Source organism: Ixodes scapularis, unplaced genomic scaffold, assembly GCF_016920785.2.
Source record: "Ixodes scapularis isolate PalLabHiFi unplaced genomic scaffold, ASM1692078v2 PGA_scaffold16__2_contigs__length_2301149, whole genome shotgun sequence".
In the NCBI taxonomy this organism is placed as follows: domain Eukaryota; kingdom Metazoa; phylum Arthropoda; class Arachnida; order Ixodida; family Ixodidae; genus Ixodes; species Ixodes scapularis.
In genome coordinates this window covers 2,176,290-2,197,881 of record NW_024609842.1, presented here as the reverse complement: position 1 = coordinate 2,197,881, position 21,592 = coordinate 2,176,290, and the positions used below count along the sequence as shown (strand labels likewise).

Genomic DNA, 21,592 nt, shown 5'->3' with positions numbered 1-21,592 from the left:
ACCCACTAAGATAGTCGCGTGGACTATTGAAAGCTTTCGACACCGTGCATGATCACCACGAAGGCCGATAGAGACGTCGTGAGCTTGATTGCGTAGCCAACGCACTACCGCGGAGGGGGCAGGGTACCTGCGCTAGCTCGACCTGTAAAGTTTACTAACAATAAAATAAATAAAGGGAACCTACTCAAGGAATAAAGTGTACGTACCAGACAATGCAGAGGTAATCCACACGGCGTTTATTTGAGCTTAATGTCAAACAAACAGTAGACTCGATCGACGAGCGAGTGACGAGAGAGTCCCCCAGCAACGATGCCACGACCGGATAGCACCGAACACATTCCCCGCACCACGGTCCACCCCACCGCTCACAACTTCGAAAATTATAAGACTCAAGAGCGAACAACAACGAGGGGGGAAAACTGGCCGTCTTTCCCGAAAATAAGGTCAGCTATTCATGCGGGAAGGGTCCACTTCGAAGATAAGGTTGGGGTCATCCTGTTCTGAGTAAGCAAGGCGCGCCTAGCTGGGCTTTGCTTGTGGGCGAAGTCGAGGAAATCACAGGCGAGTTTGGCGGGTCCATGCTTCTTTTTTCGCTGCCTGAACTCGTGATGCGTGCGAACATCCCGGAGAAAAATATTCCGAGTGCCAAAATAGCAAAAGTTTGGCTTTGGACCTTGAATTAAAGCGGATTTTGGATTGTAAAACAGGGTTGCCAAACGCAGGTCTCAAAAGATCACGCGTGACCGCCGAGAAACCGCCAACCGCCTCTCGGTGTGTGTGAACGGGGTCGCTCGCGAACCGAACCGCGACCGCTTCGCGAACGCGGGTCCGCTTCCAGTGTGAATGCGCCATAAATGTTGGGCAATGCCCAGGCTGTATTGTCATGAAAAAAACACTATTTTTGAGGACGCACGTACCCTTCCGGCCTTGCAGTTTTACGTAGAATAAAAGTGTAGAGTTACAATTTGTTGTTGATTTTCGCGTTTGAAATTTTCAAGAGATATTCGTTGAACGTGATTTTTATCATCATCATCTGACGACAATCCTCCTCGTCAAGTGCTATTTGTGAACTCAGTGGCCAAAACGTGGTTTAAAGACATTTTGAACTTGACTTTCTCCAACTGCTTCAAAGCAAGCGATGTTAGTTTTATTCAGTAAAGGCCACCTTCTGTGAAAACGGCAACCAACTGACAAATCGCACTCAGTAATTCGTGTTACCAACTAGCAGAAACCGCGAATACCTTCGTTATTCGTTAGACATCTCTCGGAAATAGCTGGTTGAACTCCGATTTTTTTTAAGATTCAGCAAAAATGTGTGGTCCGGAGCATCTTCTGACCCCGCTCTCTTACCTTGAACATTGGGAGATAATTTGTTAGTGTTCTTGTTACGTGTCCCTAAGCGGCGCCTGAAATGCAAATATGAAAATACTAATTATGCGCATCCCTGCTGCAATAAACATTAATCACGTCAAACGGGGTATGTGCATATAGTTTGTGCTTTTTAGGCGTTACTTCTCCTTTTTTAGAAAAGCCAGGAAAGCTACACGTACGTAGTCTCGGCAGGTGAGTTACACGCCGATGGTGACGTAACAGAGGAGCTGTCACGATAAGTAAGATTGTTAACTAAAACTTGTGAATGAACGTTCTCGTTCGTATGAAAAACATATCATTCTAATCAGAACGTAGTTGAGCGTCATCACAACGCACTAAACTATTCATCTTGGTTTAACAAACTAAGATGAATAACTACCAACTAGACTAACTTTCCACCCTACCGCACTAAACTAGTTGATTTTAGAAAATTCTGGAACATTTGGGAAGGGTTATGGCGCGCTGACGTTACCACCCGTGAAATCCGTGCACGGTTGGCGATGCAAAAACTCAGATGAGAATATAATCGTCTGCGTTTACACATCACCAGCCCTGCCAATCTAAAAACACTCTCGATTTTGAATGTAATATTCACCCGCGGCCCTTACCACGTCTTTCTCTGGGCCATCGCTTTGAACCAAACGTAGAGATAGAGAAAAATATTGTGCATCATGAAAAGCATAAGCTTTTTTTTTTATTTAGAACATTAAGATACCGGAAGAAACATTAAATATCCGCTAAACTCACTTACTATACATAAACAATCGACAAAATCGAAGACTTTAATTAACGTTTGCAAGAGAAATTTTGTTCCCAGGAAATTGTTTTTATGTCTGCTGACCGGAAATTCTAAAACCGAAACTGCGATGTTTGCGACAGCCTAATACTGACAATTTGAGATCTCTATGATTTGCATAAATATAGGGCTTTGCTATCCTCGTAAATAATACATGAATAACTTGTAGCATGCAGCGCGTATTAGCCGAAATTATGCGCCTCTACCGCTCGTTTTGAGGGGACAAAACTTTTTTACACGTCTCTAGTCACCTTGCCGTCAAGTCAATTTAACCGGCACATAAAAAAGAGGGCATGTTACGATTTTGAATTGAAATGCTCTTTACACAAGCTTGCTGCCACGAGTCGCACCGAAGCACGAAGTTAGCAAAGGTGGCGATGCTGGGCGAGTTTGTTCCTCACTAGATAAGGTAAATACAGCGCAGAGAAAGACGAAGACAAAGAGGAAAGAGATATCAGCGCACATGTGTCCTCTCTTGAACACATATCGGATAGACACATATTAGCACATGTGTGCGTAACTAGATACCACCTCCTAATAACTCAACTAGCCGATATTAAAATCAAAGGCCCAGTGGTCATTATATATATATATATATATATATATATATATATATATATATATATACACAAACTACTCAAATATACGATTACAACGTAATAATAAATGCATTAAACACAAAGTCATGGGAGAGCGTATACCAGGCGCCCACGGCAGACCTAAAACTAGACAACTTCTTAGAAACACTAAAATCTTCCATTCAAATAGGTACGAAAACCAAAACCCTATCCCGCAGATCAGTCAGAAAAAGCCCCTGGTTAACATACGGGCTGCAGCGATCTATCAATCACAAAAATAATATGTATAAAAAACTAAAACGCAATCCATTTAATCTACGCCTTCAATCTAAATACAAATTGTATAATGTTTGTTTAAAGAAATTAGTTAACGTAGCTAAACAGCAGTATTTTTTTAGTAAACTTTCTAGCGCCATTAACAATCCCAAAGAAACCTGGAAAATTATTAACTCTGCATTAAATAAGAGTACTACCGAACAGACTGTGTCAGCCTTAAGCACCGACCAAGGCATAATTACGGACAAACAAGAAATTGCTAACACGCTCAATGACTACTTTTCAACTATCACTACAAACGTACAGTATCTTTCATGCACAAATCTATCCGCTGGCACACCAAATATAGCTCGTAATGACACGACGTTTTTTCTTTACCCTGTCGATCCAGAAGAAGTTCATAATACCATTAACACGCTGAAAAATACTTCGTCGTCAGGGTGCGACGGAATACAGACGATAATACTAAAAAAATGTGGTTCCATCATTGCGCACCCTTTGGCTGATATTATCAACAAAATCTTCACGACTAGCTCTTACCCTGACTTACTCAAAATAGCAAAAGTGATTCCAATATTTAAAAAAGGAGACAAACTAAAACCAGAGAACTATCGACCAATCGCCTTACTTCCTGTCATTACAAAAGTGATTGAAAAACTTCTACTAAAGCGACTGAACCTGTTCTTCTCTGAAAATAATTTGATCACTCCGTCACAATATGGATTTCTTAAAGGGAAATCAACAGAACTCGCGTTATTAAATATGGTAGAGAAAACAAAGCAAAATATTGAAATGAAGTTATTAACAATGGGAATCTTTGTAGACCTAACAAAAGCGTTTGACCTAATTAACCATGAACTTTTACTACAGAAATTAAGTGCTTACGGGGTTCGTGGTGTTGCTCTCAATCTAATCGAAAGTTATCTATCAAACAGATGCCAATTTGTCACTTTAGATGGCACAATTTCAACAACTAAACCTATTACCATCGGTGTTCCGCAAGGCTCAATATTAGGTCCCTTTCTTTTCTTAATATATATTAATGACCTGGCAGCCTATTTACAAAAAGATTGTGTTCTTTATGCCGACGATACAAATATTTTTATATCTAATGCAAGCGTGACAGAACTATACATGGAAGCTAATAACACTTTAGAAAAGCTAGCTAAATGGCTAACCCATAACAAATTAGTTCCCAATATTGCGAAAACAAACTACATAATTTTTGCCCCGAAAAACAAACTAATTTTAAACACACCTCAGCTTTCGTTTGCAAGTATTAACCTAACTCGAGTGTACCATACTAAATTTTTAGGGCTAACACTTGACCATCAGTTAACATGGCACCAACACGTAAAAGACACAGCTAATAAGATATATCGAAATATACCAATTCTATATAAACTACGGCACATATTTTCCTTACGAACTCTCCAAATGCTTTATCATAGCTTCATTCATACTCACATTTCGTACGGATTATCCATTTATGGATTGACATATAAAACAACACTAAAACCCATAGAAACCGCCCAGAATACGGCACTACGAGCAATGCTGTTTGTGAATGGGCGCGAAAGTGCTCAATTTGCATACCGCTTCCTCAACATTTTAACAGTTCATCAATGCCTCGATTATCGTGTAGCATTATTAACATTTAAGTTCATCACCAACCAGATAACATGCTCTTCAATTAGTTTTATTCATCAAGATGTCATGTATCCTCTGCGTTCACATTCACAAGCGTCACTGTTTGTACCATGCATACGAACTAATTATGGTGCGTTCACCTTCATTTACATTGCTACTAAAACGTGGAACTCTCTACCACCCTGCCTAACGGCCATGTCATCATTCTATATCTTTAAACAAGCCATACGTGCACACATACTATCTGCATGATTCATCAACTATTTCTATGCCCCCCCTCCCCCCCCCCCCCCCCGATTCATTCTTCTCTCCTAGGAACACCTTTCACACAATCACACACACACACATACAAACACACTGATATTGTCCTTTTTTCTCGATTTTCTAGCTTTTCTGCTCTCTTTTCCCTTGGTTTAATATTTTGATTATGTAGATACCACAATTGTGTTTCTTTTCTTTTTCTTGTTTTTTTTATTTTATATATATAATGGTGTTAACTTGATCGCTGACTAACCCTTTATTACCAAGGGGTCCCTTCAACAGTTTTCTTTTGAAAACTTTGGGACCCCCGTCTGAATAAGTGTAATTATCTAACATCTTGTGTACAAATAAAAACACATTTTGACTTGACTTGACTTGACTTATATATATATATATATATATATATATATATATATATATATATATATATATATATATATATATATATAAAAGGAAAAAAAACGAAAATAAATACAGCTTTGATGTCCTTGATATTTATCGCCTTTGTTTTCAAAATTGAGTTTGGGGGTTTCGAAGCTCCAGCATTATGGCACACATTAAGCGACGAATCAGGTTCGCTACACAGTGAAACGGTCAGCACATCAGACACTGTAGAGGAAACGTTTTGCATGTCGCCGAATAAAAGTGCGTAAAATAGAGGAACCCGTGGGCATCTCTTGTCACCCAGTAGATAATGTTTTACGTAATTAATTGAATTCAAAACAGAAAGCTTTCCGCAAGATGGGTGTCGCATTTTCTTGATACGTAGCTAATGATCTGCATCATTCGGCAATGCTCCGATTGGAAAAAAAAGCAAAAAAGAAAAAAAAAAAAAAAAAAAACATAAGAGTACAGAAGTTTGCATGCCCTCACACTTTATATGTTTCCCAAAACTCAAACGGTTTTGGCTAGAAAGAGATTTCGGCCGAGTGAAAAGGTAACAGAGGAATTCAATTGCGAAAAGCTGGAAAGACCTTGCATCAAGTGCGTTAATCTTCGACGGGATTTTGTTTTCAAATACCATAACTTGAAATGGTTTTGTTTTCATTTCATATTCATTTCGGAAACGTTTCGATATATCCTACTGTACTCCCAGGAGACACCTCTCGCACAGAAGCTTCCCTGTATTGGTAAAATGCTATTCTGCTTCGTAAATATTAACGACGTAGTTACGGGGATCACACCATATGGGGTAAAGTGTCGAAGGCGGCTCGAGTATTCGACACGTGCAGTGCGCAATCACTCGATTTAGGCTCGTGAGAAAAAACAGCTAGACGAACATTTCAGTATTGGTTTGCGTCTAATCACTGCGGTGCAGTGAATAGCCCAACTGTACATTATGATTCAACGAGAAGCCAGGCTCTTCAAATCGACCGCAAAATTCGGTTTCTTAACTTATCGCGTTACAACTTTTGCAGCGTTGCCCACAAATGGTGCATTTTTTTTTTTTTTGTAAACTTTGCGAAGAGCAAATTTACCTGAGGAAAAAGTAAAGAAAGAAAAAGGCTTAGCTGCTATGGAAACTCAGCGACGCCAGCGGGCTTCAAACAACACGGCGCCGTTTCGCACGGGAGACAAGAGACGGCGCAACGAACGCCGCCAACGAACGAGCATACGGCGCCGACAGCCGGCGATTTTAGCAGACGATATTTCGACTCAAAAGCGGCGGGCGTTCCGCAGGCGGCGACAGTCGCAGAAACAAAAACAGGCGCGGTAAGAAGAAGGAACTACAGTTCCTTGTCTGCTAAAGATGTCGTGTGCTCATTCGTTGGTGGCAGTTGGCGTCGCGACCGCTTGCGCCATCTCTTCCCTCCCGTGCAATACGGCACCGTGTTGTTTGAAGACCGGTGGCTTCGCTGCGTTTCCATAGGAGCTAAGACTTTTTCTTTTTTTAATTTTTCCTCAGGTAAGATCACTCTTTCCGAATTTTACAAAAAAAAAAAAGAAAAAAAAAAGCAGCATCTCTTGGCAGCGTTGCACAAAATCGTAGCGCGATAGGTTAAGGAACCTAATTTTGCGGTCGATTTAAAGAGCCTGGCCTCTCCTTAAGTCACCCTGTAGTAATACTCCTCCGACCTCCGCCAAGGTTTTGCCTCTTGCCTGCCTAGAATCCGTAATAGAAGATCATATGGCCACTTGTACCGGCAAAGAGTTAAAAGCTAACTGTGCTCGTTTCAGTAAAAAACAAAAAATTCTACGACTGCTTTTGAGATAAAATAAAAGCTAGTCCATGTTTTAAGGGGTTATGGAAGTCAAAGATTTGACCTGAGCGGTGGGTAATTTATTGTAAGCCCGAAAATTTTGGCACGACCGCCTTAATCTATCCCATATCCTTCGGGAGCATTGCATCGCAATAAGGAACTAGGATATGTTATCTGTGCCTCAAGCGCACAACTAGACCTCAGGAATTAAATGATCTTGCTTAACCAAAGAGCATCAGGTAGAAATCGGCAGGCCTTTTGGACGTGGTGTTTTTGGTGAATTGTCCAAAGGCTTTTAGTGACTCAGGCGCTGAGACTACATTATCTTCCTCCACAACGAAATACTCATCTCCTTTCGTCTGTAAACATAAAGAATTAAACGAAAATATTTATATTTTATTACTTTTCAATCACAAATTAGACCGCCGTTATCATCTAAAAGTAGTACTTTCTAGATGCAAAAGTGTCTCTAGCTCTAATTGTTCATAAAAATCTGCAATACTTGGCATTGAGTCTACTAAGTAAAATAAGCTAAATGAAATATACGGACCTTTGCCAAAACGAACTAGAAATGGGCTAGTTTTGTTTTGACAGCGCCATCTGTCGCGACAAAAATCAATATTGTACACAATTTAAATAGAAAACAAATGGCTGCTTCGAAATAAAACCGACGGCTTTGACTGCGCGTACAGAAGCGATTTTGGAACTTTGATTTAGACAGATAAATCCCCTATTGCTGTTGATTGGCACGATCAGTTTTTGACACGTGTCCGTTTTCTTATTCATTTACACGGTGTTATATAATCGCGATATTAAAATAGTGCAAGGTCACGTCGTAAACAAGTGGTTTCTTTGTTACCCTCACCAAACCATAGGAATCATTCTTCGCAACACAGACCGACGCTCCTTTGTTACCTCGTTCGGGACCCCAACATACCATCAGATATAAGATATGTGCACAGGCATGCACTAGTACCCCCCCCTTTCCCCCCCCCCCCCTCCTTTCAGGCTTGTTTGGAACCATTTTTATGCATTCGATTAGAGGGATACCATCTGTTTGCGACAAACGTATCTTGGTTTTATCTCTCACACATCACACACTGGTACAACTAATCGACTGCAACGTTTTTCACACACTTATTTCTCCGGGTAAAGCTCTCGGCGATGCCTATACTTCAAAAGAAGCTTGAGCATAGTTCAAAAATTAAAAAAAAGGGAAATGACGCCACTGTGAAAACGTACTCAATCTCCGCCATTCTTCTGACTTTTTTAGCCCACTTGCGGGCTCGCGCACGTACGGCTCCCTCGTTTTTAACTTGAAGCAAGATGACTCTTGTTTGGGCCTCATCTCTCTCGATTAAATCAACGAACGCGAAGGGGTTCGCGTTCATTTTTCCATGCCATGCCCCCATACGGTTGTTGGTTCTGTGTCCCCTGTTTCCGTGATGGTGCCACCGCTCCAGTTGGAAAATGTCCTCATCCATGTTCCGTCAAAGTAATCAAGCAATTCAATGAGCTCCGGAATACGAGAAATATATGCTCCGACGCAGAAACGCCCAGGGGCGAGGGACTTCAGAAGGCGAAGCAAAGGAAAGTGCCACGAGCTTACGAATGAGCGCCCTTAGCTGGCTGTTTCTTGAGTATGCGCTATGAAGACCAGTCTCTGAACGGAAGCCCACATTTTTTGCGCAACAATGAAAATGGCACCCTCGATAAGCACCTTGGGGAAACACGATGCGCAGACCACCAACAAGCGCCGGCTCAAAATCCATCACGAAACTTTCAGGGGTCAAGGAAAGAATCCCAGCAGATGTGAATGTAATTATAGCCCTTCAAACGCACGGGCATAAATTTGAAGCTAGCCGACCCGACAACAAAAAGCAAACGGCTGCGCTAGGCACTCCGTCAGTTACAACTTGCAGAGTTACAAGTTGGTCACACATGTAACGCACAACAAAAAATGTCCCGTCCGCAGAAAAAAGTAATTTTAACTGACGACGGCCGTTGCATGCCATCTCGTGTTGCGAAGACTATTCAAGACGAGGGTCTCTGCGGTCGTCGATGATCAAGAAGGGCACTGCTAGTTTTTTTTTTTCTTTTTGTGGGCGTCGTTGTGTTGCGGAGTGTCAGCTGATGAAGGAACCGGTGGCTGCGCTGAGCGCCTTTCTCGATACATCAAATCCTTCAGGCTGGCAAACGTGGGCACATCTGCTGCTTTTTCATCTGGCACCTAAAAGAAATTTAGTGATTTCGTATAGCGAACTTTGCCTGATAATTCGGAGGCGTGATCGATATAATTATTTGGAATTAAACTGCTGAGCAGGTTTGGAGAAGTTCCTCGTTAAACAACCTTGGCATGGGCGTATTCGAGTTGTGTGCTGCTGATGTTTTGAGCGCCAAGCGCAGCTGGTCCCTCACAATCCTCGGCTCGTCTGTTGCATGATTATGGACGCCTATAAGTAAAAGGAGCGTAAATGTGCAATGGCATGTTAACGGCCCTTAAGCATGTTCCTGGTGGCGCTAGTAAGATTAAGTAAGAAACGATACAAATAGCAGTGGTTTCTATCATGCATAAACAGACCATCAAACACAATTCGAATAGAGCAACTTACGGGATCTGCTTTTCACGTTGTCCTTTTCAGCCAAAATCGAAGCCGCGCATCCTTATGAATTGTAATGGCAACGAGACGAAACCATCCCGTTTGCTTTCTGCCGCTGTTTGTGACATATGTAACCTTCAAGGTAAAGGCGCTTTTCTTCTCTGCGTTTCCTTTATACAAACCCGGACATCGCCCCTGACTGATGTCTCACTGTTGATTGAATCGTGTTCTACTTCGGAGTGCAATGTTTTTTGTTTTTTTTTTGAGTGCGAGGGGGACATAGAGTTCCGTGTTTTGTCACAAAGACGGTCCAGCGTTTTATGACTCAGCACCAGTGTTGGGGTAACGCGTTACAAGTAACGACGTTACCGCTAACGCGTTACTTGTTTTCGGTAACGCGTAACGTACTTGTTACTTTTTTCGAAACAGTAACGGGTAATGTATCTACGTTACGCAGTTCGAGTAACGGGTGACGGATTTACCTTACTGGTTACATTTACTTCCTAAATCTTAAAACTAAGTTACACAAAATTTTTCTCGTGCTTCCAGGCGCCAAGCTAAGTGATCTTTAGTTTTGTTTGCGTTTTTTTGTGAGTGTTTGTGTCTAGCCATAAAAAAACAAAGTAATTATGTTAACTCTCTGCATAGACATAATGTTTCTAGAAATACAGCGATTAAGTATACCTTTAACGTGAAAACTAAAAAAAGTAACGCCAAGATAATGTGCGTTACTTTATATCGGTAACTGTAACGCGTTCCTTTTATTTTCAAGTAATTGAATTGAATTGGCTTTATGTAGACACTAGGCCTACGGTAACAGGACAAAAGGCAGATTAGCTCTGCCTGACGTGGGCCTATCACCTGCTTACAATGCTCAGAAGGGAAAACAAAAACAATAATCATTAAAGATTACAAGAAGATACAATATCACATCAGCAACAATCAACACAGCATGTTTTGTACAGAGCTTATACAATCGTTAGAGCACTTGATACTTTGGAAATAAATGAGACAGGTAATACAACTCATACGCAATGAAAATATAGTCTAAAAGTATTTACTCAACATGACATGAGAGAAGGTACCGCTGTAGACTAATTTTAAAGATGTGTTTTGTTCCACAATTTGAGATTATTTTCCTAACGGCTGGATATTTATTTAAGAAACCAGGTATCAAGTATGCTATTTGGTGATGTCCATAATTTGTCCTAGACTACTCTATAATAGACGTGTCGGAGATTGTATTGTGTATTACTAGGAAGAAGTGTGTAAAAAAAAAAGGGTGGGGTCACTAATTATTTTAGGTGGTACGAAAACTTTTTTTTTAAACATGAAAGCCGCTTACACTCTAAGAAAAGCCCGTACGTCTACTTTCCCGCACAACACTCGGCGAGCCAATCACCGCAACTTTCGGAGGCAGCTCAGCGAATGACGATGCCGAAACACATTTTTAGACCAAAAAATGCAGTCTGAGTTGTGACATTATTCAATATAAAACGTCAGGATTGCATTGCTTAATGTCACAGCTGAGACTGCCTTTTTCTGGTCTAAACATATGTTTCGGTATCATCATTCGCTGAGCTGCCTCCGTAAGGTGCGCTGATTGGATCTCCGAGTGTTGTGCGGGAAGTAGACTCACGGAATTTTTTTAGAGTGTACAACTCCCTGTAAAACCGAATTAGTGCGCTGCTCTCAAGGAGGAGGAGGGAAGGGTACTGAGAAGAGCGAATACTCCTTCCTCCTCCTTACCTCCTCATCCTGCCTGCCACTCCTCACGGTTACGCCGATGGCGCCGTTGACGCCGACGCCATCGGCGTAACCGTAAGGTCACGTGACCCTCGTGACCTCACGGCGGTCATGTTATCTCACAAGGTTGACGTGACGTCGCCGGGGTCACGTGAACTCACTGGAGTCACGTGACCTCATGGGGATTACGTGACTTTATGGGGTCAACTGACCTCACGGGGGTCACGTTACCTCACGAGGTGACGTGACGTCACCGGTGTCACGTGACCTCACGGAGGTCACGTGATGCCACCCGGGTCACGTGACCTCAAGGAGGTCACGGTACGTCACCGGGGTCACGTGACCTCACGGGTGTCACGTGCCTTACTCTTACGCCGACGGCTACGCCGACGCCGCTCAAGCCAGAAACGGGAGTCTAAGATCTGCGCTCCAAAAGAACGGTGCTGTGTGGTCAGTATGCTGAAGGTTTTCTTCACAACCTATAGCTTTTGTTTTCGCACAACAAACAACCTATCAATATTTTTTTTGTTGTTGAACCCCAAACTAATAAACAGTAATGGAGATGAAAGTAACTAAAGTATAATACAACTGACGTTTTAACCAGCATGGAACCAGCAATCTAATTTTGTATAAAACACAAATAGATCTCAAGATGCTTGCATGCATTTTATTAATATGTGGTGTCCAGCTCAAGTTTCTCCTGACAACTCATAAACGATTACACGCTCGATCACCGAGTCTTGGAATTTTTAAAAACAATTTCACGATCGTCAGGTTTACCTCGTGGCTTAAAAATTTCATATTTTGTCTTCGTAACATTTAACTGAAGTTCATTAGAGTCAAGCCAGTCCGATAATTCATTGAGCCACGTGTTAGCAGTAACTTCTAGATGACGTAAAAATGGACCGAAAAAAATAAGCTCGTATCGTCGGGGTACAAAACTATTTCAGGAGTGCTTAGGATAGGTACAATATTATTATTATAAATAATAAAAAAAGAGGACCTAAAATAAACCCCTATAGAACCCCATACGAAATTTGATCTGGCTTGGACCGGTATCCATTAAAACACGTATATTGTGACCGACAAGATAAGTAACTACGTACAAAATCTAAAGCAAAACCTCGAATTCTAAAAAAACGGTAGTTCATAAAACAATATATCATGTTTAATGAGATCAAACGCTCTTCTCTAGTCTAAAAATATTTCAGTGGGTAAATAGTTTATTTTCAAAATGCTGATTAATTTTTTTTGATACTGAGTAGCGCCATTTCTGTAGATTTTTTTTTCTTGAAAACCGTATTGCTGCATTACAAAGACATCTCTTTCATTCAAAAATTTGCATAAGCGTTTTTTTATCAGATGTTCTAATACTTCTAAACATTAAGGAGGTACGGATATGGGCCTATAGTTGTTAATGTTGTCAAAATAGCCTGGGCTTTGTGCAAAACAGCAACTCTTGAAATTTTCATGCGATGGGGAAAAGTATTAAGGCTCGTTCACACTCTTGCAACCGAGTACGACCGAGAGAGACAAGACCGGTTTCTAAAAATCTTGCGACTTCTTAGGACCAGCTCCGCTGCATCGGGGCTGGCCCTAAGGCGTCGCAAAAGGCTTAAAAACCGGTCTGGTCTCTCTCGGTCGTACTCGGTCCCATATGTGTGAACGGCGCTTTAGTTGCTAATGCAAGGTTACATGTATGCTGTAGAGGAGAACACAGTAGATGGGCGACAGCTATGATTGGTATGGCCTTGATATCACCTGCTGCAATGAGTAACGTATTTCGTTACTTTTTTTCGGTAACGCCTACAATACTATTGCAGCGCCCTCGATGCACCTCAGAAAAATGAACAATGGAATTCCGGGTCCCGATTTTTGCTCAACCTCTGCTATTTCCCCTCTGAATTTCGCGGGGAAATTACGTCACATGACTTCATGTCACGTGATCTATAAAAAAATATTGTTTCTCAGCTAAATATATCGGAAAAAGTGATGTCATGTGACTCCGTCACGTGACTTTAACGAAATTTTAATTTGGCCACTAGATTTAGCAGCAAATTTGACGCCACGTGACCTCAACACCTATTCAGTTTCTCCGCTAAATTTAGAAGAAGAAATGACTTCCCGTGACTTTGTAACACGTGGCCTTCACAGGAATTCAGGAAAAAAGTCGTCTATGTGGGAAGGGTAAATACCTTCCGGATATTTTTATCTATTTTACTGCCGTGTCCGTTCTCATTTTATACAAATTGCAAAACGTGTGGTAGTTTCTATAGTAACTAATATTATTTTCAATATTTACCTATTGTATAAATCACAATATTTAACATAATTTTGCATCCGGTACAATTGTGTAAACCAGCTCTGCACCACTATCATATGAAAACCACAATATTGTATCAAGTTGACCAATACATTATTCTTGCAACCCAGAAAACATGAGCGTTGACAGCATGGTGGAGAATAAAAGTCTGGACGATTTAAATCGTGATTTCTGTCATGATTTCAAAAGTGCTTTAAATCCATGCCAGTTTCACTACAATATTTTGAATAAAAACATTTCCACAAAAAAAATCCCAACATAGATTTTTTTTTAATTTACTATTTATCTATCATGCGATGCATTGCATATTACTTGTTTTCTTTTTAAATCAAGGAAACGCTAATCAAAACAAAAAATCTCATAACGCATTGAAATCAAGCATAAACCAGTCGTCTCACCAAATCGTAACCACACAATATTAAGCTGATTTTTTCATTACAAAGTCAAAGTTTCCAAAAAAAAAAGTCACTTAAACCGCACGTTAAATTTGCAGTAATTATTTCTTCCGCATTATCTTCAGTGGTCGGATGGATTTATTAGTCAATCTGTCGTGTTCAAAAATACATCTAGTGATCAAATGCACTATTTTATAGGAATGCTAATTTAAAATAAATTAATCTGGTATAACGCAAATGAATCTGACTTAAATCATAGGAATCCAATAATTTATAGTTAAACAAATAGGTATTGTTTTCCTCTCACTCGAGTCCCCTTGGCAAAGCGGAATCTCATCCAAACGGCTTCAAATAAAAAAATCTACTTTAGATGACAAAAATTTTGTTTTCTTCTAAAAATTTTGAGTTTACAATTGTGTTGCACCCTTGGCGGCAATAACAAGGCTTTCAGATTTAAAGATACCAACGTGTGGGGGTTCGACAAAAAATACGCACCGGAAACCGGAATATTCCAACAAGCTGGAGGTTTATTCGGGGCTTGCGAACCGTCTTGAAGATTGCATTCACCTTCATGGAAAAAAATAAGGCATTCGAACGGGTGTCAGAACTCGGAGCAAGAAAGCCTCAATAAGCACTTTTTGTTTGGTCAAAGAAAACTGACATTACTATATTATTTCTGAACAAGAACAAAGGTAAACCATACGCACGATGTTCATTAGCCTTATGATGTATCGAGCCTGTATCAATTTGCTTTCATTGAGGGACTTGTGTATTACACTGTCAAACATGACGTACATTTCAGGTCGCCACACGCTGGGTGGCTCTGCAGAGTCACCTAGAAGGTTTCAAATCATGGCATGTCCTCAGTGCTCCGCAAGTTTAGAATTAACTGTGTAATCATTTTTTTTAATATGCACGATGCCATATAAGTTGATATTGTTTTCTGTGCAAGATAGTGAAACAGTCTCTCCAATTACAAGTTTTCAAATTCAATATATCAACAAAGTGCGGTCTCGAATTGTAGCTACTCGCTCAGCACGTGCTGACGTCTACCGAATTATTTCAAAGCAAAAACCTAAAGCAGAAAAATTGGGGTTTCTACCGTGTAAAGAAAATTGCATCATAGTTATAAAATGGCAAGTATGTATGCCGCGCATGTAACTAGAATTGCAACCCGCTCCTTGGTGTTTGTAGAATTGGTTGAGAGGACTGCTGAGCAATATTAAATGTTTTGAAAACAAAATAGGCTTACTTTTTGGCAGTAGACTTTCATCCGAACGGTCTTCTACGGGAACTGTAAACATCATTGGGATACTGAATGTAAAAAGTAATCAGAGTCCAAGGTTATAGCTTTTGAAAGGCATGCTTCTTCAGCAAAATTATAGAGGAACAGTTCGTGTTTCTGTCAATTAGTTTTTTTTTTCTTTTTTGCTGGCCCATTTTTGCGGTTTTCGTCCTTAAGATATCTTCAAGATACTTTTCTCAAATTGTTACAATATCCGATGCCAGCGCATATGTGTTTTTCTAAATACCATCACCTCAAGACCGAACCATGCCGAAATGAAGTAGATAATATTTTTGTTTGAAAGAAAAGACGACGAAGTGATATTTTTTATGTTTTACCTAAAAAGTCGGTATAATTAAGTAAAAACATAAGAGACGTTATAATTGTCAGTGTATTCCGCGTCCGAAAAATCATTTGTAGAAACATATTGTTTCGGAACTGTTGAGTGCTACCAATTAAATTATTCAGGAAAAAGTGAACGGCAACTTTGAACGCACTTAAGGTGTGTTAACTTGAATATAAGGATATCATAACTTTTTTCTGACTGCCAAACCAGTGACCCGTTCCGTTAGCTCAGAAAGTGCTAATTATTGGTACGATTTGAGATCATACATACTGTGATACTTTGAATACTCTGAACATCGGATTACATACTCAGATCACTAATACAGGAGCCGTTGAAATGGTGCAAGTAAAAAAAAAATAAGGAAATACTGTGGGGCTGTCGCTTTTTCAAGCACTTCACCTTTTATTTTCCAATGATAATCAATTAATTCGCTCATTTCGCCACCCATTAAACAGAATGTGTTATAGAAAAGAACGGCAGGTAAATTAATTCATCGAGAGAATAAATGGCAAATACCTGACAGCATACCAGTATTGACACCGCACGCGAAGCGAACGCTGAAGGAAGGAATTCGGTCGTACGTTTAAAATTTCTAATCATTTTTGCTTCGCTAAGTCTAGCCTTTAAAGGTCGAATTTTCATGAAATATCTAGTGTAGTGACTGATTCTGTCACTTACTTTCCAAGTGGATCGCCTCCTCAGGCGTCGGGAGCGGAAATATTCTGTGAGGGATTCGGCCGGATTTGTCATGTATTCGCAATGGCTCAATTCCGTGTGTAAAGTTTAGGTATCCTTCCTGTTAAAAAAGAGAAAGATTTCTGGATAGTGCAAGCATTGCCCGTTGCAGACCGTTTGTGAATCGCTAAACAAATAATTTATCCTTAATAAAAATTCAATTGGTGAGGAAGCAATTTATGGAGAAAGTATTCTGAATATATAATTTAAAGTTCTCATAAATAATGATTTTTAGACGCTGCGGTGGTGTGTGCTTCCAACATGCTTAATACACTTTCATTTTTGCGAAACTTAAAAAAGCGCTGCAGGTTTATAAAAAGTTCACGAAAATCTATGTAGTTAACAAATACAGGATTTATAAGTAACGATTCCATAAACTCCTGTTCATTTCTATAATCACATGCGTTGTTCCTATACAAATATATACTTCAAAAATATTTGTACATACCATTTCAATTCCCATATTTGTTTCAGTAATTGTAAAGGAAGCCTTGTGTTTCGAATTTTCATAAACACTATTACGTATGTCTGTAGTATCCATCTGAAAACAACATATTATGAGCAAAATTACTGTGGAGTGATCTTCATAACACTAGCAGCTGAAATGCTATACGGTTACTTGTATAGCCAAGCTATTTATGGCTAGGGTTTCGTGGATTTTTTGTGTGCGTGAACAAAAATTCAGTTCCCAAATTTGGTTCAAAATTGCTTCATTCTATGCAAAAGCTTTTGTCTAATCACAATCAATCACAGTAGATTAGTCATCAATGGGCTCCATTTTCAAGATCAGAAAACTCTCAGGTAGATAATGAAGGTTTCTAAAAGATTTTGCGCTGTGCGACCCGCGTCAGCTATGTCTACTCTCGCACCCGCCCTCTCCTTATAGTCGCGCCAAGCGCTTGCGAGCCTAGTTTCCGTTCCTTCCGCTCTCCCGGATTGGCGATCCCGTCGCGCGTGTCTACTTTCCGCCGGGTGGCGGTCGCGGCGGGGGTCTTTTTTCCTTCGGGTCATCACGATGACCACCGATAAAGACAATTAATCTCGACGTACTTTTGTTCAAAATTCTTTGACACGTCTGCGTCATGTGCTAAACAGCTTCGCTGGTCATCCACCTTCACAGACTGGAATTGCTCATGCTTTTTTTTTGCAAACTAACACATTTTATAAAAACTCACTAAATGATTACTTCCAATGAATTTTGCAAGACGCAGAACGAATATTAGGGTGAATGGTTCCATAAATCATCGAGGAACTAAAACTTTCTCAAATAATGCAAAAAAGAAATCGTGGGAGTCGGCACGTCATTTAAACAAATGTGCGTTATTTGCGTTATATCAGTGGAGACAATTCTGCTTGAATGGCACATTCAAATGTACGAAAACCTCTAAAGGGACTAGCGGACACATCAAGTAACTTTTGAGTGAATAAATAGGTGGATTGTTTATTTTCTAATTAAATTAAGTGAATTTTAATCTAAGAGGCGGAAGCATGCTTTCTTGTAAAAGGTAATCTTTCCTTACCAATTCGTGATTCACCTCTCCATACCTAGCCTCGGAAAAATACAGACGGTTCCCTAAAACACTGGATTCTTCCAAGTCTATGACGTAGTCTTTAGAAAGTCGAACAGCGCCTCTTGAGTTGCCGCTTCTGCTTTCAATCAGAACCGGATACACGACACCTGGAACGTAACCGCTCCTGTTATCCGACGCTCCATACTCGCAACAAACTTCTCGGTAAAGACGACAAAAGATAACGTTGGTCACAAGTCACGGTGTTTTTCTAATAAAAAAAATATCGTAAATAGATCTCCCAGCAAAGTTCTCTTTCAAAAACAAAGGACAATTAACTCAACAAAAATAAGAAAGCCCTTCTGCAATGACAAGACGTTGGAAACGTAATGCAATAAAAGAAAACCACGGGAAGCAAGCCTATACTCATGTGAATATATCGAACGGAACAAATGTGGAAAATCGGGGGAGGGGGGGGGGGAGGGCATGTTATATTCGTGTTTCGTTAACACTATTTATTCTTTCATATGCATTTCTTAATATGCAGCTCATGAGAAGATATGCTACTTCGCTAGACTTCAAAATGCTATTAAAGTGTCATACCACATAAAAGAAAGAAACTGAAGAATCTAGATTACCTTGTTGCTAAGCTTTTGTTAATGATGGTTAAAATCTTAATCTTTTGTACCACGCCTACATTCCTGTTCTTCCGAAAACCTTTTGGATATCTGTCAAACGTTTCGCTCTTCATCGCTCTAATTGTACGGCACCATCATGAATGAAACATCGTTTTGGGACGGTCACATTTATTTGGTAACCCCGATTGGTACATATAATCTGAACAAACACAGGCTAAGAAAAGCGCGGACAGTTATTTTCTCAAATGCTCAACAACGTGAAAGGATTTGTGGCAGTTTGGAACTCGGCAAAACACAAACATTACGTGATTGTGCACTCCGTGCACGTACAATGCAATTGCGTTCCGCATTAACAAGCTACATTTGCATCCTCTCTTAATTTGTAGGTGTAACAGGAGGAACAAAGTGCTTGGTCTTTACGTAGACCTGACGTACCTCAGACGTTGAATAGGTGAACAACTGCCTCCTGTATGATGACCTCGGTGTATCTTTCTGCCTATTTGTGACGCCCTTAGCTGGATGAACTCTGGAGTACGTTGCCTTTAGAACTCGTCTGTGACTGGTGCGTTCGGGATCCTATCGCACCCATACCTTCAAAGTAATTCCGAAGTGTCCACTAACGACCTCACACGAGCCAAAGCGTCATGCTGTTAGATGTCGCAACCCTTCCGCTTGGTGCTAGAATTCCCGGCCTTAATTACGATGGAAAGCTCGCACTTTTGGCTCCTACCACCACCGATGCGGCACCGCCAGGATCCTGGCCGACGGCATGGAACTTATATGACGTCAATGCGCGGAAAAAGACCGACAACTTTTTTAGAACGCGGAACGTGGCTTTCGTACTGCTGGCTCCAAACCATTCTATGGAGCCAGCAGTACTTAAGAACGCTGCTTAAGCTAAGTTGCTTTGACAAATCTATATAAAAAAAAGAAAAAATAATTAACATATTTGGTTAAAAGTACAAGAATTACGTTCGCCACTTCTATGTCACAGCTATATAAACATATAATCACTAGGTATGCGTTAACCTAGTCGCAATTTTATTTTGCTTGTGTTTTTGAAGACATTTGGATGTAGTACCGGGTGTATCAAGTAGCGGCCAGACTCTTTAAATTCACAGCAAAATTTGGTTTCTTAACTTATCGCGCTACGATGTTCTGCAGCTTTGCTCACAGGTGGTGCATTTGTTCTAAAAAATTTGCAAAGAGCAAACTTACCTGAGGAAAATGTAAAAAAAAGGCTTAACTCCTATGGAAGTGTAGCGAAGTCACCAGTTTTCAAACAAGAGGGCGCCTCAATGATTGAGGATCGGTTGCTTCGCTGGGTTTCCACAGGAATTAAGACTATTGTTTTCTTTAATTTTTCCTCAGGTAAGTTCAATCTTTGTAAATTTTATAGAAAAATATGCGCCGCCTGTGGGCAACGCTGCACAAAGTCGTAGCGCGATGGGTTAAGAAACCGAATTTCGCGGTAGATTTAAATAGCCTGGCCACTACTTGATACACCCGTTAGAATACCAACGTATTAAAGTATCCGAATCACCCCGTCCTGGTTATCGGGAGATATAGCGGCATATATTTATAAGAGGCCTCTCTTTCAATCGATGACAACCTAAGTGAAGGGCGTGCTGACTGACGATCATTTGATTATTTCTTCTCATCCAGTAGTATTGCGGTATTAAAGGATAAGAACACGGAAGAAGCAATTACGAGGTAAGAATCAAGATTATAATATTAAGCCACACTCTGCGCGTCTTATTTGTCAGCGACTATGAAGGAATCAATGAATACAATCAATGGAGTATGTCTATCCAAGCCTATTTAAAACATGCGCCTTTCGGGGGTATGGTGCATGCCGTAATACAAGTCATTTCTCGTCTGCAATATTGTGTTCGGAAGTTCTATGATAAATGTTTATCGTGCCCAAGAACTCCGAAATGTATGCCCAGCAGAAAAGTAAAATTCGATTTTACGTCACTTAGAAAAACGCCATGCACAAGCGTCTACGTAAATAGAGTCAATACATCACCGGCGTGAGCAATAGCAACGCTGAAAATAATGAGTGTAGCCGAATACATTTTCCGTCGTAAAAACGTGCGTAAAGGAAAGAAAAACTCTTGGAAATGTAAGGATGGCTCTGTCAGGAACCTTTTTAAAGGGTGGAAAGGTTAAGTGCCCTTTAAAATACACAAAATGCGAGATAATGAAAACAACAAGTCAAATATCGTACACAGGAAGTTGCATTTGTTATGTTGTTAAAGACAGCTTTTGCACGAGACGAGCATTAACACCGCAACTCACCCTTTTCAAACGTCGGAGCCATCTCGTGGCAGTCTCAATAGCTCCAATTTCTCCGCACTAATGATGGCGATAGAAGATCAAGATTGTCTACCTTCAAACACTCCAGATTTTGTGAATCAGAGGCGACTTACAAGGACCAACTTGTTAGAATGGATTCTCCGCTTCTCTGTGGCGTGCTTTCAAAGACGCTCGCCTCTCCAAGGGTGCAGAAGCTGCGTAGCGCCGCCATTAGAGCGTCGAGTTTGGCTCTGCGCGTGGTAGGTACACTAACATTTGAAAAGGGTCCATTGAAGCGTGTCAAAAAGGAGACGCCAGCGGTTTGCTTATCGCGGTGGAGACTAAACATGGCTTCCACTGACATCACATAAGCGGCCATTCTGGTGGCCATTGCTTGCTGAGCACGTGGCTTCTACATCACTGTATGAAAATAGGTATGTAATATGACGTCACATGCTGGCCACATATAGACGCCGCGGTTAAGGAGCCATGCAAATGTCACGAAACCGGCCGTCGGAGACGCCGAAAAAATACAACAGAGGTTGTCGACAAATGGCTTCCTCAAATCTATCGTCGCTCCGGTAG

The 21,592-nt window shown here is 40.6% G+C and overlaps 1 protein-coding gene across 1 annotated transcript in view; it reads right to left on the bottom strand.

Moving 5' to 3' along the window:
* LOC115318164 (venom metalloproteinase antarease-like TtrivMP_A) overlaps positions 1-20,805 on the bottom strand; it is a 47,769-nt gene extending 26,964 nt beyond the window's left edge. Inside the window, exons 1-9 of the mRNA XM_040213679.1 lie at positions 20,739-20,805; positions 18,084-18,241; positions 17,012-17,104; positions 16,507-16,624; positions 15,450-15,491; positions 14,905-15,032; positions 14,693-14,764; positions 7,360-7,492; positions 1,351-1,407 (exon numbers count right to left, since the gene is read on the bottom strand). Of these exons, the coding sequence (XP_040069613.1) occupies positions 1,351-1,407; positions 7,360-7,492; positions 14,693-14,764; positions 14,905-15,032; positions 15,450-15,491; positions 16,507-16,624; positions 17,012-17,104; positions 18,084-18,241; positions 20,739-20,787 (850 nt within the window). The 5' untranslated portion in view covers positions 20,788-20,805. The remainder of the gene's footprint in view (positions 1-1,350; positions 1,408-7,359; positions 7,493-14,692; positions 14,765-14,904; positions 15,033-15,449; positions 15,492-16,506; positions 16,625-17,011; positions 17,105-18,083; positions 18,242-20,738) is intronic.
* Between the last annotated feature and the right edge of the window lie 787 nt (positions 20,806-21,592).